This window comes from Takifugu rubripes, chromosome 1 (assembly GCF_901000725.2).
Source record: "Takifugu rubripes chromosome 1, fTakRub1.2, whole genome shotgun sequence".
NCBI lineage: Eukaryota > Metazoa > Chordata > Actinopteri > Tetraodontiformes > Tetraodontidae > Takifugu > Takifugu rubripes.
The window spans coordinates 16,544,928-16,559,671 of NC_042285.1; the positions used below are offsets into that span (position 1 = coordinate 16,544,928).

At 44.4% G+C, this 14,744-nt stretch overlaps 2 protein-coding genes and 1 long non-coding RNA gene across 13 annotated transcripts; 2 read left to right on the forward strand and 1 right to left on the reverse strand.

Moving 5' to 3' along the window:
* The first annotated feature begins 748 nt into the window (after positions 1-748).
* On the forward strand, positions 749-6,969 carry rcbtb1 (regulator of chromosome condensation (RCC1) and BTB (POZ) domain containing protein 1). Of its 3 annotated transcripts, none has more exons than XM_011608558.2 (12): positions 749-869; positions 1,635-1,879; positions 2,466-2,616; positions 2,705-2,871; positions 3,108-3,266; positions 3,338-3,445; positions 3,701-3,843; positions 4,322-4,512; positions 5,276-5,402; positions 5,481-5,632; positions 5,723-5,853; positions 5,960-6,969. In XM_011608558.2, exons 2-12 carry the CDS (start codon positions 1,820-1,822, stop codon positions 6,098-6,100), a joined length of 1,530 nt encoding a protein of 509 aa, XP_011606860.1. In that variant the 5' UTR covers positions 749-869; positions 1,635-1,819; the 3' UTR covers positions 6,101-6,969. The 3 variants fall into 3 exon arrangements, with proteins under 3 accessions (XP_011606860.1, XP_003961798.2, XP_029695993.1); XM_003961749.3 differs by having other exon boundaries at positions 1,635-1,872; XM_029840133.1 differs by lacking the exon at positions 749-869 and adding an exon at positions 900-921 and having other exon boundaries at positions 1,635-1,872.
* A 404-nt stretch (positions 6,970-7,373) lies between these two features.
* phf11 (PHD finger protein 11) lies at positions 7,374-12,477 on the reverse strand. Of its 9 annotated transcripts, none has more exons than XM_011608530.2 (14): positions 11,896-12,477; positions 10,571-10,675; positions 10,352-10,485; positions 10,230-10,264; positions 10,067-10,140; positions 9,955-9,977; positions 9,598-9,686; positions 9,449-9,521; positions 9,337-9,354; positions 8,807-8,957; positions 8,607-8,703; positions 8,102-8,401; positions 7,958-8,029; positions 7,374-7,771 (listed from the first exon to the last, which is right to left on the reverse strand). In XM_011608530.2, exons 1-14 carry the CDS (start codon positions 12,382-12,384, stop codon positions 7,695-7,697), a joined length of 1,737 nt encoding a protein of 578 aa, XP_011606832.2. In that variant the 5' UTR covers positions 12,385-12,477; the 3' UTR covers positions 7,374-7,694. The 9 variants fall into 9 exon arrangements, with proteins under 9 accessions (XP_011606832.2, XP_011606838.2, XP_011606825.2 ...); XM_011608536.2 differs by having other exon boundaries at positions 9,337-9,347; positions 9,445-9,521; XM_011608523.2 differs by having other exon boundaries at positions 9,337-9,350; positions 9,445-9,521.
* An 82-nt stretch (positions 12,478-12,559) lies between these two features.
* Positions 12,560-14,322, forward strand: LOC115251720 (uncharacterized). The gene is made up of 3 exons (XR_003890251.1): positions 12,560-12,745; positions 13,991-14,055; positions 14,196-14,322. It is a non-coding gene; the product is annotated as an uncharacterized lncRNA (long non-coding RNA).
* The last annotated feature ends 422 nt before the right edge of the window (positions 14,323-14,744 follow it).

The following is a 14,744-nucleotide window of genomic DNA, read 5'->3' on the forward strand; positions in this document are numbered from 1 at the left end:
CTTGATATGGTCAAGCACACAGTAGGACACCACAGAGCTCCAGAACCTAGAAGTGAGGTGGATTAGGTTTGAGTATCTCTGTTTTTCTTATAGTGTATCTTTCTGTGTATGTGTGTTTAGGCATAGACATCAAAATAGGTCCATAACACTCATAACAATTAAAACTCAAAGGGTGTGTGCGTGCGCACGTGTGCGCAAGAGAGAGCTGCTCACCTAAGAAAGCTTTTATATTTGCAGTATAAAATTTAAAAAGAAAACAGGAACTTGCACAATGAGGCACATAAAAGGCACATTTATCACTTTTATAACATTTGGAATTGTTTGAGTAAGATTCCACTGAAGGATTGTGGGCTGAGGTGGCAGATTATGGACTATGGTTCTGTTTACAGAATCAAGGTACTTGGAGAGAAAGAGAGAGAGGAATCTAAATTGGCTGGATTTATAGTTTTGAATATTTTAGTGGTAATCAATCATCAAATCCCCTTATACATAACGCCATCTTGTCTTATGACATATAGATCAATTAATCTAGTAAAAATACATCAAAGAGGGCAGGCATGCAATTTGTCAGCTGGCAAAACAAATATTCGGATAAAAATTTAGTTAGAGGAACTGGGAAATTCCTGTTTGGAGATTTTGGAAACTATCAGTATGAGTGAAGTAATTATACACCATATCTTCACGCTCCCTCGATACATAATGCAAAAACAAAAGCAATCGATCCAATCTGCAATCGATTAGTCACGACTTGTACCACGTGACATTGTTTTTCTTCCCATTTCCGGAAAAAGCGTCGCAGTGAAAGTGAAAACAGGATCCTCCTCAACAGGCAGCTGCTGCTTCTAGTGACGGATAAACAGGTTTACCAGGTGGGATTCATAGAAACTGGGTTCTTTCCTTTACCACTTGTGTTGTTCGAAGGTAACATTTGTAAGCCTTTGCCAATTAGCTTAGTAGGACTTTCCCCGCGGATGAGTCTAGCATCAACTCGCTTAACGTGTTGGTTCACTGGACAATTTGCTGAATAATGCGTTTGTGACAATGGAAACCAGCAGTGCACTCGGCAGATAGCAAAGATTGTGGGCTTTCCCCCCGTATTTAACATGTTTGTACACTTTAAAGGCTAGACTTTAGTGTTAGCAGCGCTGTTACAACACTATGTAACAGCATTTCCTCGTAATACTGCTAATCCTTAGTGCCCCTTAAGCTGCTGCTTCTGTCAGTGTTTTATTGAGAATCCAACAGCGTGCGTGTGTGAACTAGTTCCCATGTTTTAATTTAATTAATTTTTGATCTTTTGTGTTCGAGAATGGTTTGCATTAACTCGTTGCAGCTGATCACTGTCAGAAAACTGATTTCCGGTTTATTATCAGTCCATTGACAGCCTTTTTGTACCAAGGGTTGGCAGGTGAATCCACAGTTTTATGGTACAGAAAACATGAATGGTGAAGCTAATCCTGGTCATATTGGGTTTTAGTTGCTTGACTCACAAGTATTATATCCAGAAATCCTTTAGATCATTCAAATATTGTAATGTCAGCCTCTTCAGATGTAACGTATGTATGTTACTATGTGAAAGTATTGCTCTAGGGATGCCTCCTGATCGTGTGTCTCTTTAAATTCCTTCTCAACAGTAACTTCAGCAGTGGCATCTTTGAGGGTCTCTCTTCTCGTCACTACCATGCCCATGGACTGAGCTCCATGTCCTTCACCCCATCCTTCACACAGACCTGCACTGTTTCCATCATGGTGGACTTAACCAAATGGCCTCTCTTCAGCCTGATGAGTCCTCAGGAGCTGTCCACCATCCGCAAAGCCTATGTGTTTGGAACCTCAGCCAATGAGGCGATCTACATCACCAGTGATGATGAGGTCAGAGGTAACTTTAGTAGTAATTGCTTTAGTACAAAGATATTTAATTTTGTTTTAAATTCTGGCATTGTGAAATCTTTATTAATCCTATTAAATTGATACAATTAATCATAAAGTGGATTTGTGGAAAAATAGAAGGGGTGCAGCTAAATGCAGTCATCTTTTTCAGATAGGCCCGTACTTATGGAAATGATCTTATACCCTCTTGATATATTCATACGCAATAACCCGATATCACTTCTTCAGTTTCATGAGGAACATACAGACATGCATTCGTCTGTCGTCTTTTTTTTAAATAATGCTCAGCAGCTTTCTAGATATGTTCAATTTGCCTACTTCCCAACGAACCTATTTCACTATGCAAATCTGACAAAATAAACTGAAGATCAGTCGTGCTGCCACGGTCCTTCACCTTCCCGTGGCAGTGATGGGGGACGGGACGTCTGACCAGCACTACAAGAACCGCTGTTGATGTTTGTGTGTTTGGAATGTGACCTGTTACCTACTCTGCTGACAGGGGCTGCTTATCCCTGCTAATCACTGATCCGTGGTGTGTGCTCTGCCTGGTTTGTCCCTCTGCTCTTCACACTCAGGTGTACGCGTTTGGACTCAACTGTAGTAACTGTCTGGGGACAGGGGACAGCCAGTGCACCATTGTGCCCAAAAAGGTGGACATTTTGAGCGGCAGGAAAGTGGTCAGCCTCAGCTACGGCAGCGGCCCCCACATCCTGCTGGCCACCGAAGGTAGCAGCGCCAGACGTTTAATCCTTTTCTTCACATTTGGATTAAATTGGATTAGGAGCTGCAAAATGGCCTGTTTTTAATTCTTCAGATGGAGAGCTGTTTGCCTGGGGACATAACGGTTACAGCCAGCTGGGAAATGGGACGACCAACCAAGGAGTGGCTCCGGTGCTCGTCTCTGCTACCCTGCTCAACAGGAAGGTGACAGAAGTGGCCTGTGGCTCTCACCATTCGATGGCTCTGACTGACTCTGGAGAAGTGAGTAGCACGTTTTGCTTCCGGGGGAGACCCTGAATCTGTCCAAACCACCGCACAAATGGGAAGAGAGCTGCAGTTGCTAAATAAATGGGAACAAACCATGCGTTTAAAGTGTAGAATCTTCACTGCCTTCCTTTATTTGATAGCAGTTACAGCAGCTTTTAAGCGGGTGACGTTTTCCTCGTTATTTTTGAATGCCTGTTGTCCCCTCTCACTTTAAATGTCCTGTCTGCCAGGTGTACGCGTGGGGCTACAATAACTGTGGTCAGGTGGGTTCGGGCTCCACAGCCAACCAGCCCACGCCCCGCCGGGTGTCCAGCTGCCTGCAGAACAGAGTGGCTGTCAGCATCGTGTGCGGTCAGACCTCGTCCCTGGCAGTGGTGGACAATGGAGAGGTGAGCCTACCAACAACACTTTATTTTCTCCTGCTGCCACTGCGCTCATGCCATCTCCATGCGCTCCGCAGGTGTATGGGTGGGGCTACAATGGCAACGGCCAGCTGGGACTCGGAAATAATGGGAATCAGCTCACTCCCTGTCGCCTCGTAGCTCTTCAGGGCTTATGTGTGCAGCAGGTATGGGATCCCCTCTGGTGTCTAGTTATATGTAATATATATAAGAAGATCAGTGAGATGGTAGATCAGCATTACATTCTGGTTTAGTCACACAGAATCTGGGTTCATATTAGAAAGAGAATATTAACAAGCGAAAGCCAAAAGAGCTGAGTGTCTTCTCAAGAATACAGTTTGTTTGAGTTTGCTGTTCAAATTTGAAGTATGAAATACTTGATTGGCCATAGAATATATCTTCTATTTACCCTTTTCTTTCAGGTGGTGTCAGGCTACGCTCACTCCTTGGCGCTAACGGACGAGGGGCTGCTTTATGCTTGGGGGGCCAACACTTACGGACAGCTAGGCACCGGAAACAAGAGCAACCAGCTGAGCCCAGTTCAGATTATGACCGAGAAAGAGAGGTGAGCAGCATCGCCACAGACCTGCTGACCCCCATAATACACCCGGATATGTTGACGTGTTCCGTCTGCGCTTCGAAACGGCAGCGGAGGCCGTTGGGATTCATGCCTGTGTCCCCTGGCTGCAGCTCTGTTCCCTTCCAACTGCACCGAGAAGTGAGCCCTTTGTCATACAACCTTTATATTGTATGACAAAATTAACCCTAATACACAATAAATAATCAGGAAATTCAACACTTGCGTGCAAACAGTGGAAATAGCCATTTTAGAGTCACCAAAATCTGAAAGAAAGGGTATGAAGTTTTTCATTTGGTAGTAATATTGTGCGATTGTACATGAGCCTCAGCGTGCAGCACCACGAGGACACAGCCAGCGGACGCAGACGGTGGACGGCGTGGACACGCTCTGTGTCCGGGGCGTTATTGGGGTGAGCGCTTTCAGCTTTACACCACTTTATTCTCTGCTCTGACTTCTGTTAAAGGATCGTGGAGATCGCTGCCTGTCACTCCACACACACGTCAGCCGCTAAGACCCAGAGTGGTCAGGTGTACATGTGGGGCCAGTGCAGGGGCCAGTCCATCATCCTCCCCTACCTCACACACTTTGGCTGCACCGACGACGTCTTTGCGTGCTTCGCCACCCCCTCGGTTATGTGGAGGCTTCTCTCTGTAGGTATGGCTACTGTCCTCAGTGAGGTTGCTTTTGCCACGTTTTGTGCCCAACCTCTAAATTTACAGTTCCTTTTTTCACATGTTGTTGTGCTGCAGCCTTGTGCTGAATCTTCTCACCAATCTAGGTGCAAAGGTTAACTGATGTTTAACCTCAGACACTTTGATAACCGTCTTCAGGTGTGGGAACCTTTAACCTTCCTTCTCAATCCTGTGTTGGGTTTCAGGACTTTGGGAAAGCATCCGTTTAACTTCACCTCGACTGTGGACCGTGTTAGTGTTTCTTCATTACCAGTTTTTCAAATGCTGCTGCATGGTTTCTAATTTACCACATCAAAATGTGATTATTCAGCCTCGTCTCTAGTTTTTATTGCCTCCCTCTTTTAAGCCTTTTAATCTCTCTTATTCTTGAGTTCCACCATGCAAAGCACTTTGATCACTGGATCTTGTCAAGGACTATATAAACAAATATTGATGACCGATTTGGTTTCTTTGACCTCGTGATCACCCTGAGTCCAGCTCTCAGCACGTTACACACACGCTTCTTGGTGGCTTTTGTCCCAGACGGTGGTGTGCAGACACGAGGCTTCATAACAAACAGCCAACGTGTGTTTATATGACCCAGATTAGTCGAGGACACGTCAGTGACACGAGAACCCGCCAACAGACAGAATCAGCAACTGTATTATTAAAATCACTCCACGATCCAGGTCACCTAAAGTAGCTGCTCGCCGAAGGCCATGTCACGCAGCGCTGTCTTCCTCCAGATTACGACGACTACCTGACCGTCGCTCAGTCCCTGAAGAAAGAGTTTGACAATCCCGAGACGGCCGACCTCAAGTTCTGCGTCGACGGCAAATACATCTACGTCCACAAAGCAGTGTTAAAAATCAGGTCAGAGGTCGACTCTGCTGGTTTGTGAGTTCTGATGGGCTGTAGAAGAGCTAAAACCTGTGGTCTGTTCTGGCGCAGATGCGAACACTTCAGATCCATGTTCCAGTCCCACTGGAATGAGGACTTGAAGGAGGTGATTGAAATAGACCAGTTCTCCTTCCCGGTGTACCGGTCTTTCCTGGAGTTCCTTTACACGGACAACGTGGAACTGCCTCCCGAGGATGCTATTGGTCAGAACCACACGCACACAGCTGCCCTTCACCGATGGCCGTGTTAACGGAGTACAAGCGCTCACCACCTTCCTGTCTCTGCACCACCAGGGCTGCTGGATCTGGCCACGTCCTACTGCGAGAACCGCCTGAAGCGGCTCTGCCAGCACATCATAAAGCGGGGCATCACCGTTGACAACGCCTTCTCCCTGCTGTCTGCCGCCGTGCGCTACGATGCAGAGGTCAGTCCGCGTCGCTCGCTCCGCTGCAGCGTTGTGCCGACTGAACGAGGCGTTTCACCCCTCCGCGTTGCTGCTCTCATGTTAACCACGTGCTCCTGTGATCCAGGACCTGGAGGACTTCTGCTTCAAGTTTTGCGTGAATCACCTGACCGAGGTGACTCAGACGGCTGCTTTCTGGCAGATCGATGGGAACCTGCTCAAAGACTTCATATGCCGAGCGAGCCGCTGCGGCGCCTTCAGGAACTGACTCTGACGGGCTCAGACCCGAAGACGGAGAGGCCGGCGACGCTGCTCAGTGACTCGAAGGTTAAACCTGTTTACTTCACTTTAGATCATCGCCATCGGCAACAGGTGTCAGGTTAGAGGATTGAGTAGCTTTTTACATACGTTCAGGGCAGCAGTTTGCGTTAGTCTACGAAACAAACTTCAATACTACGCCTTTTTCTACTAACCCGGAATGATTCCTTCCAGGTTCTGAATACAGCCTGGTTTAAGATCTTTGTTTGCACTTCTATAGAAGACATTAGTGTCCCCTGTGAGACAAATGCATCAGTTTTGATGCCCACTCTGGAATCAGGGATTTTTAGAGCGATAAGAGGCGCGTGCACTTGTAGTTGGCAGGCCAGGAGTATTTTTGTAGACTTGCTATTGACTCGTATAGTCAACATATAGTTGAATAAGTCATCTGAATTCAGACTCAGTCTTTGTGGCTCCCAGCTCTGCAGGTTTGTACCATGAGCCAAAAACGGGGACTCAGCAATCACAAATGTGAAAGCTCGCATCCACTGAACTCTGCTGGGTGAAAGTATTCTAATACGCAGCTGCGTCAGGTCGAAAAACGCTTCTTTCGCTGTGGGCAGGATTTAGAGTTTACACTGAGGCGTGACAGGAAGCAGGAGCCTCATCTGCTTGGACCCGGACATTTTACCCACATTACAACATGGTTGTTTGTGAAATGAAAAGTTTTACAATGTAATTATTTACAAAGTCGTTAAGCTGATGTGAGAACTTTGGAGAAGATACTCGCTTTTTTAAAAATGACATCTGTGGATTCATTCTGAGTGCCAGTGGAATTTGTGACCTTTGCATAAACATGAATAAAGATTTGTGATATTCTCTTTTTTTATTACTTCTACTCAGGTAAAAACAAATATTCTTAAAAAAAAACAACATAAAATTTCTTAAGCGGTTAATGAAAAGAAAGCAACCCCCCGGAGTGATTTAAAGACCTGTGAAGACTCAGCGGATCAGATCTGCGGTGCAGCAACAGAGAAGGTTTGAACACTTCTAGATTTGAGGCAGAACATCCAAAAGTTGTGCCAAAATGACCCTAACCCTCTAGCATAGAACATGAACCCCACCCCCCCAGAGGTGAAACACTGAAATCGTTGGCAATTCAATACTTACATTAAAAAGGACAAGGGTAAAAACGAATTCAGTTTCCCTACAGGGATGAATAAAGTAAATCTTAAATTAAAAAAGCTAAATATACACTGTGTGTGTGACATAACAGAATGACACATGCTGTATATTTTTATTTATCTAAAACAGAGATATTTTAAGCGTGGCCACAAGCAGCGCAGGCTATTAACTGACCAGCTGAGGTGAATACAGAGCTGTACACAGCGTACATGATATCAGATCTGCTCACAGATACGGAGCCGAGATGATGAAGAAAGGCGTCAATCTGGTAAAGGATGGGCTAATACTGTTCAGGTGTTATTGTGGTTAGATCTTTTATCTGTTTTATCGTTTTCCAATTTAAAACAATATATTTATAAAGAGGATACATCAAATATGAACAATAGTGAAACTAAAACTAAAAACAGGACGTCCCTGACTCATCTCTTAAGTGTTGAGAGGATCTGCTTCATAGCTGCAACAACTTTACAAACCTCCATCTGTTTCCTTTGTATCTCTGGAAAAAAAACAAAAAAAAACAGACAGTTGTTTAGATAAGGAAAATATTATAAATATATCCGAGAGGCAAAACACACTGAAACAAACATCACTTGTTCCTGTCTTATTATCCACAACTCAAACAACGTCATCATGTGTCGCTATATCTCCTTTGTGGAGGTCAAAGGTTAAAAGCAAACGCCACCTTCATTCTGCTTGTTCACAAGATGCTCCAGTTTCCCAGAAGCCTCCATCACCAACAGAGCAAGGTCATAATCTGTGGAGAGGAGGACGCGTCTTCAGCCGATGTGATCAGAGTCTAAATCCAGTATCCTGCCTGGTCACTCACCCTCCTGGCTGGCCCGGTCCTGCTGAATCCTGTCGGCCATGTCGCTCATCTCCTGAAAGAACCCAGAGAAGATGGCTTTGGTGCAGCCTGCTTCATTACAGCTTCTCCAGAAGCTGGCAGAGTCGATGCTGGGCTCTAGAGCCGTGCAGGAGGAGACGGAGGCGACAGGTGGAGACGAGACGGGGTGCGGGGACGAGGTAGAAACACCGGGAACTTCGGCGTGGCTGGGCAGAGGCGCGGACGCCACAGCGGTGGGTGACGCAGGAAGGTAGACGGGGCTGGGCTCCTCCTTGCTGTGCACTAAAGGACAGAAAGGAACGGCTCCTTTAACAGCTCTAAAATGAGTGGTGTGGACAGACAGAGACGTGCACAGCAAGGAGGAGCTTTTAAGAAGTTTATGTTCAGATTATGTTTAAATCTCAGGCAGCTTCCAATCCTGCTGATTATATGCCAAATATAACATCTGTGGATTGATGCCAAGGGCGGCGAGCTAAAAGGATTCTACCATTAACTTTGACCACCATCGTTGTCGCCTTGGTTACACTGGTTTGTGTCCCCACATTTGTTGCCATGGCGGGGTCTAAGCTCAACCGGCCGGGTTCCTGAGAGGAATCAGACATGTCAGATCAGTGAAATGGACATTTTTAATCATCGGTCAAACGCCACAGCAGCGCGATTAAAGAGCGAGGAGCTCTGAATACACACCGGTGGCGTTTCATCGGAGCTCGATATCCTACGGAGACGTGCTGCCGGAGACGAGAAGGAACCGTTTCCACTCTGGCTCTGCATCCATCCATCTCCACCCAGAGTCTGATGGAATGCACCTGCAGAACCTTTGAGATCCTCCATGGCGTTTCTGTGAACGCAGAAATCAAGAGGCGATTTATCAGCGTTAATATTTCCCATCTTACCCTGCAAGGGTGTCAAACGTCTGTTTACGTCAAGAGTTGTGTGTGTCGAGGGTGGCTGCATCACAAACATCACAGGTTTTGCCGTCCCTGAAGGGACATTTGGCTCTGATAAAATGCTGATCAACCCTCCGAATGTCCAGCACATGGCGTAGTCAGACAAACACTGTCCCCAGTAGCTCAATATTTAGAACTATGAGCAGTTCGTGTCTGGAGAAAATGTATATTTATGTACATTCATATATTGGCTTAGAACACAGAATCCAGTACATTCTGGGTTGGGAAACATGTCTGCGACCCTCTGCTGCTGCTTATCTGTGGTCTTACCTTGCTTCTGGCTGCTGGTGAGAAGGGAGAATAAGAGAAGGGATATTTATTAATATGTCCTTTTGCACAGCGCTCAATGATCTGCCTACACTCAAAGATGAAACCTACCTGGGGCTCTTCATCTTCATCTATATCAGTTTCCAAAGGGGCAAATATTGACAGATCTACAAACAAATCCCAGCGTTCTTTACTTCAGATTTTTTATACACCTGACTTCAGATTTTTTCAACCCCCCCCACCCGGTTCTGGTGTGCCGTTCACCTGAATCTGAAGAATCCTCCAGTGCGTTTGCCAAAGCCTTACAGTTCTCAGAGTTTAAAAACAGGCGTTTGGATGAAGGTTCTGGGTGACTGGGACAGAAGACAATCTGACATTAAAAATCACAATTAAAACATGTTTTATGGAAAGGCTAAATCCCTGAATGTGAACTGATCCAACTACACACGCCTGTAAATGTGTGTAAAACAGGGTAAAAACTTAAAAATAGGTAAAGATTTATTTTTTTTCTGTCTGCAAACTCAACATTTAGTGTTGAGTCCAAGCAGTTCCCACAACTATAACTGAAAGAGGTGCTATGTCAACTTGGTCACACCAGCATTCCAACCATCATTTCCTTACTTGGGAGAGCCGACCGTCCGTTTCTGTCGGAAAAGCAGAGGTGGGATGATTGTAGCAAATGAAGTGTGTAATTAAATGTTGTGAGCTTAATTACTCTCAACAGCCTGCAAACCTTGGAAGGTCCTGCTTGACAGGGACTTTGGTCTGAAGCAATGGGAGAGGAACCATTGGTGGAGGTGCCGTTTCCTGCAAACGGGGATTAAAATACAACTTTTTAATGATTTTTTTTTAAATCTTGGGAAGGAGAAACATTCTGTTCATCTGTCCCTTCTGACCTGTAGTCTTTAAATGGTGCTGGGGACAATAAAGTCTGAAAGATTAAAAAATAGACATGAGTTTCCATTTGAAGACCAAATTTAAAAACCAACAATTAGACTAGAGAAGAACTCTGACGAACATATATCTTCCTCGTTCTGTCTCTTCAATCGTCTTGGCTCCGTTCTCCACAGCACAGGGGTAGTGGTAGGACCTCTTGCAGCGTCTTACTTCGCATCCTGCCGTGGCGCCTTTTTTCTTGCATTTGCAGCACATCTCCAGAAAACACACGTGCACACACACCACTCAGTTTTTAGCATGCGACCGGCAGATTGTGTCTCTTGAAATCAACAGTCTTTACCAGCTTTTTCCCACGTTTCACCTCCTCCAACACGTCCTTCACCGAGAAGCCAAACAGGTCGTCAAACTCTGGACTATTTTCACAGCAAAGGCCGGAAGCAAACAGCTGCCAAACAGATAAAAGCCGAGTCAGGAGTAAAAATTGAACATGGAAGGGACCAAAAGCAATCAAAGTTCAAGAAGAGTGAAATGAAGTCAGTAGTTGTTCCTGCTGGTGTTGTTTAATAATGGGGCTGATTGAAAGGTCTCTAGTCTTCAAGGTCATCTTTAAAAAGGTTGTTCTATGATAATAATCTATGTTTAATATCTCGGCTGACAAAAATCCGAAGTTTCATTGACGTGAACACACTTCCATTAGATTTGTTCAATCTCAGCTTTTCTGGCGTCTCCGTCCTCCCTCAACGAGGCGCCAACATTTCAAATCTCAGCCAGATGAGATCCAAACATGAAAGCTCACATTTGGAGGATATTTACCAGACAATTCTGATGAGCTACCACATTTTCCTTCGACGATAATGTTCCAGTGTTCTCTGTCTCGTCGGGCCGGTGACAAAGTACACAAGTCATTTTGTTAACTAATCCCGAAAATACCAAAAGTAAAATGATCTAAATATATATATATATAAATACCAAAAATAATGATAATAATACAAAAGAATGCAGCGGTTCCTGTGTCTTGGCGACTTCCTGACTTGGTGCAGAAACGCTCTTCCTGCCGCTTTCGCTGAAACGCAACCAACCCTCGGGTTGCCAGGTTTTAACTCCACTATCCTCCACTCCCTCCCAACATTCTATCAAATGGATTTTTTTTATTTTTAAAACAACGATCGTGATTCTTCTTCACGGTTTCCTTTTAAACATCATTACATTGCTGATTCTGTTGTGATCGCCGAGTTTGCACCGGCTCCATTTTCTGAGAAAGTCCAAATCTTTTATTACAGTCGGAAACGTTTGAAATCTTCACCCAGTTGAAGACAGAGGACCGTCTACTGTGCTCTTCTGGTCAGAAGCAGCACCGGTTTCATTCATTTGTTACTGATAAACCCATGGACATTGTTTTATAATACCTGCGTAGTATACTGTATTATTCTGTGAGGATTTTCGGAGCGGTGCACCAGCAGGAAGAGCAAGCGTAAAGCGGTCCTTCATGGGCTTGTGGCCTGGCATTTTCTTCTGTGATGAAGGTATGGCGAGGCATCTTTTTCAAAAAAAGGCCCGTCTCATCACAATTAAAAACTTGCAGTGCAACGTAGCCTTCATCAATCACCAATTGTTTGAATCAAATTGCACAAATTCTGCAGCCGCCTTGTGGTCAGCGCTACATACCTCACCACGGCGAAGAACAGAGTAAATTCCAGTCCTCCTCCTGAACTTCTCGAACCACCCCCGCGATGCTTTGAACTCCTGGGTTCGTTCTTGCACCGAGGTTCCCTGAGCTGCACCCTCCGTCACCAGGTTATTATAGATGGCGGTTGCCTTTTTGCAAATGATAGCCCCGGTCATTATGTCACCAGCGATCTCTTTCTCCTTTATCCACACGAGTAACAACCTTTCCATCTTATCATTCACTGCCGACCTCCTCTTCGAAATCACAGAGAGTCCTTTGGAAGGAGTCACAGCTTTTAGGACTTCCTTTTGTTTTAGTACCGAGCAGATCGTCGATGCATTACGGCCATATTCTTTGGCGAGATCAACCAAACGCATCCCCCTTTCATGCTTTTCTATGATTTCTTGCTTCGTTTGTATGGACAAAAAAGCTCTCCTTTTCTTCTTTTCTTCTTTTTCACTTTTCTCCACCACTTTCCTGGGGTCCATAGCGAATAAAAGTTAAACGAAGACGACGCTGGGATAAACACATGTACCTGTACAGATTGATGTCCCTCCTAGCTAATGGGATGACAGGAAATAGGGCGCTAGCCAATGGGATGACAGGAAATGCTCGGCGACAGCCAATGGCAGAGCAGCTACAAGCATGTTTACATTCGCTAAACGCCGCGAGCTTCGGGCAGCAGCGGTAGCGTATTTTTGCCTTTCGTATCCTGAGATTTCTTTCGTAACAAGAGGAAATCTTTTACCGTTGTCGTAACCTGAGGCCCCACTGTATTTAGAATAGAGAAAATATGACCAACCTGGCAACCAACCCGGAGACTTTCAGTTTCGTATTTCCGTAAAGCAGGTTGGTTGGGTTTGGTTTCTTTGGAAACAGCACTGGAGACGGCTTGTCGTCTTATAATCAAACACATCCATAGTTCATTTGTTGATTACCTTGAGAAAGATTTTCCAGCACATTGCAGGTGATCAAAACCTTTATCGCAATCAAAAGCAGGGAAACTACTGTTATTATTTAATTACCTGTGGATGGAACAGTAACGAAGGAGATTTGATACTCACACTCTTCATCAAAATCTTCTTTATTTTTTAAAAATGATTTTTTACTTAGATAGGCAACGTTCCACCACATACTGTACATCTATTACAGCAAGAACAGAAAAGGATGGATGCAGAAATGCGTCCACTGTCCTTCCAGGACCAGTTGAAACAATAAGGCAACAAGGCAGCATCTCCTCAAACATCCAAAACAACACATAAAGGACAAAAATGGGTCGGTGTCCGAGAGCACAATTACAGGAGAATGAAATCTGATCTGACATGCTCAGTCCATTTGGTCCTTTTGTTGTAAACTGTTTCTTTTTTCAACTCTGAAGGGAAAAGATAACTTCTCCATGGCTTAAATCCTGGAAATGATCAGGCCATTCATCAGTAGTGGGTGGTTCTACTTTTGAACCACATTCATGTGACGATCTCTTGATGATCCATGGCTCTCGTCCCAGGTCTTATTGCCAGACACTCCAAAAAATATGGAAGTGGACGGCTTCTTTAGACCCTGCAGGACTCCCTCCATGTGTTTGACCTGGTTGAGAACATTGTAGCCGGCATATTTCCTCCCAGCTCTCCTATATGATCATTACCTTTACTTCCCTTTCCCATTTCTTCCTTCTGTACTCTCTATTTGCTTGTTTGGATAATAATTGGCATGATATCATTTAGAGATAATTTGGTATCCTGATCGGTGTAATAATAATAATAATAATAATAATAATAATAATAATAAATCCTTGCATGAACCCTGACTCACCTTTAACACTCTTCTAAATAGTGTAAATAACTGATGTTCTTCTCTACACAAAATCCTTGTAATGCACATTTGTAATGCAACTATATATAAACACAATCCATAGGTTCAAAAGTAGGTTTTTAGCTAACCTGTGTATATAGGCCGCTCATTTAGGTGGAAAACAATAACTTTCTGATCCAGAATATCACCAATCTGAAAGTTTCATTTGTATGTTTATATAGACAAGTTCTAACCTCTGTGCGTCTCTCAGCATTAGCAGACATGCTGTCTCCATCTTGTTTATAGGGTGTGCCAACCAATACCAACCATAGACTACTCCAGACCTCTCAAACTCCTAAATATCTGGACACGTATGTATCTGATGCTTTGCTGGGAAATAAGGGAAGAAAGTTGTGCAAGTGTGCTGCATTTCATGGCAGGTTCCATTTCCTGTAATGGAAACCCCCAGTTATTTAACTTTTACCTGAACACTCACTCTGTTTCCACACAGGAGTCCCATACTGGCACACGGTTCACACACGGTTGCAGCGTGCCCTTCAGAAGCCACTTCTCTCTACAGATATCAACACATTCAGGAAAAATCGTTGTACTGTTACATGATCCGTTACCATTTGTCCAGTTGTGCATTTCTGCAGAGAAGGGGCGTAAAAACCCCAACCTGTGCTTTCTGACGCTATTCCTCCAGGCGTAACGGGATGTCTGATTACCGGTATTCCCCGATCTCAGAGCTTAACTTACAATTACTCTTTCAGTGGTCGATATAAAAACTATTAAAAATTTATATTTCAAAAGGATTCAACAGGTTTTGTTTGTTTAAACCCAAATTTGGCAGCAGAGTTTGTTTATTTAAGGTTGTCTCATGCACGAGGATTTTCTTGTAATTCAAACCAATTTACAACTTATTCGTTCTTTTCGATGCCATTCAGCAAAACCAGCAAGAGCACTTTCCAATAGATAAATAGTTTGGAACGAGCAATAGTTGGTTGTGAATGTTTTCTGGTTGCCTTCATGCTGAAGAGACGACAGACGACTTGTTGAA

Bases quoted from the DNA above. Each gene is read 5' to 3' on its own strand.
- rcbtb1 (XM_003961749.3), top strand. From the start codon at position 1,702: ATGTCCTTCACCCCATCCTTCACACAGACCTGCACTGTTTCCATCATG. The intron at 5,633-5,722 runs GTCAGAACCACA...CTGCACCACCAG, and splicing joins GCCTCCCGAGGATGCTATTG to GGCTGCTGGATCTGGCCACG. The intron at 5,854-5,959 runs GTCAGTCCGCGT...CCTGTGATCCAG, and splicing joins CCGTGCGCTACGATGCAGAG to GACCTGGAGGACTTCTGCTT.
- phf11 (XM_011608530.2), bottom strand. From the start codon at position 12,384: ATGGACCCCAGGAAAGTGGTGGAGAAAAGTGAAAAAGAAGAAAAGAAG. The intron at 10,265-10,351 runs GTTCGTCAGAGT...TTAATCTTTCAG, and splicing joins ACAGAACGAGGAAGATATAT to ACTTTATTGTCCCCAGCACC. The intron at 9,687-9,954 runs GTAAGGAAATGA...CTTCTGTCCCAG, and splicing joins CGGACGGTCGGCTCTCCCAA to TCACCCAGAACCTTCATCCA.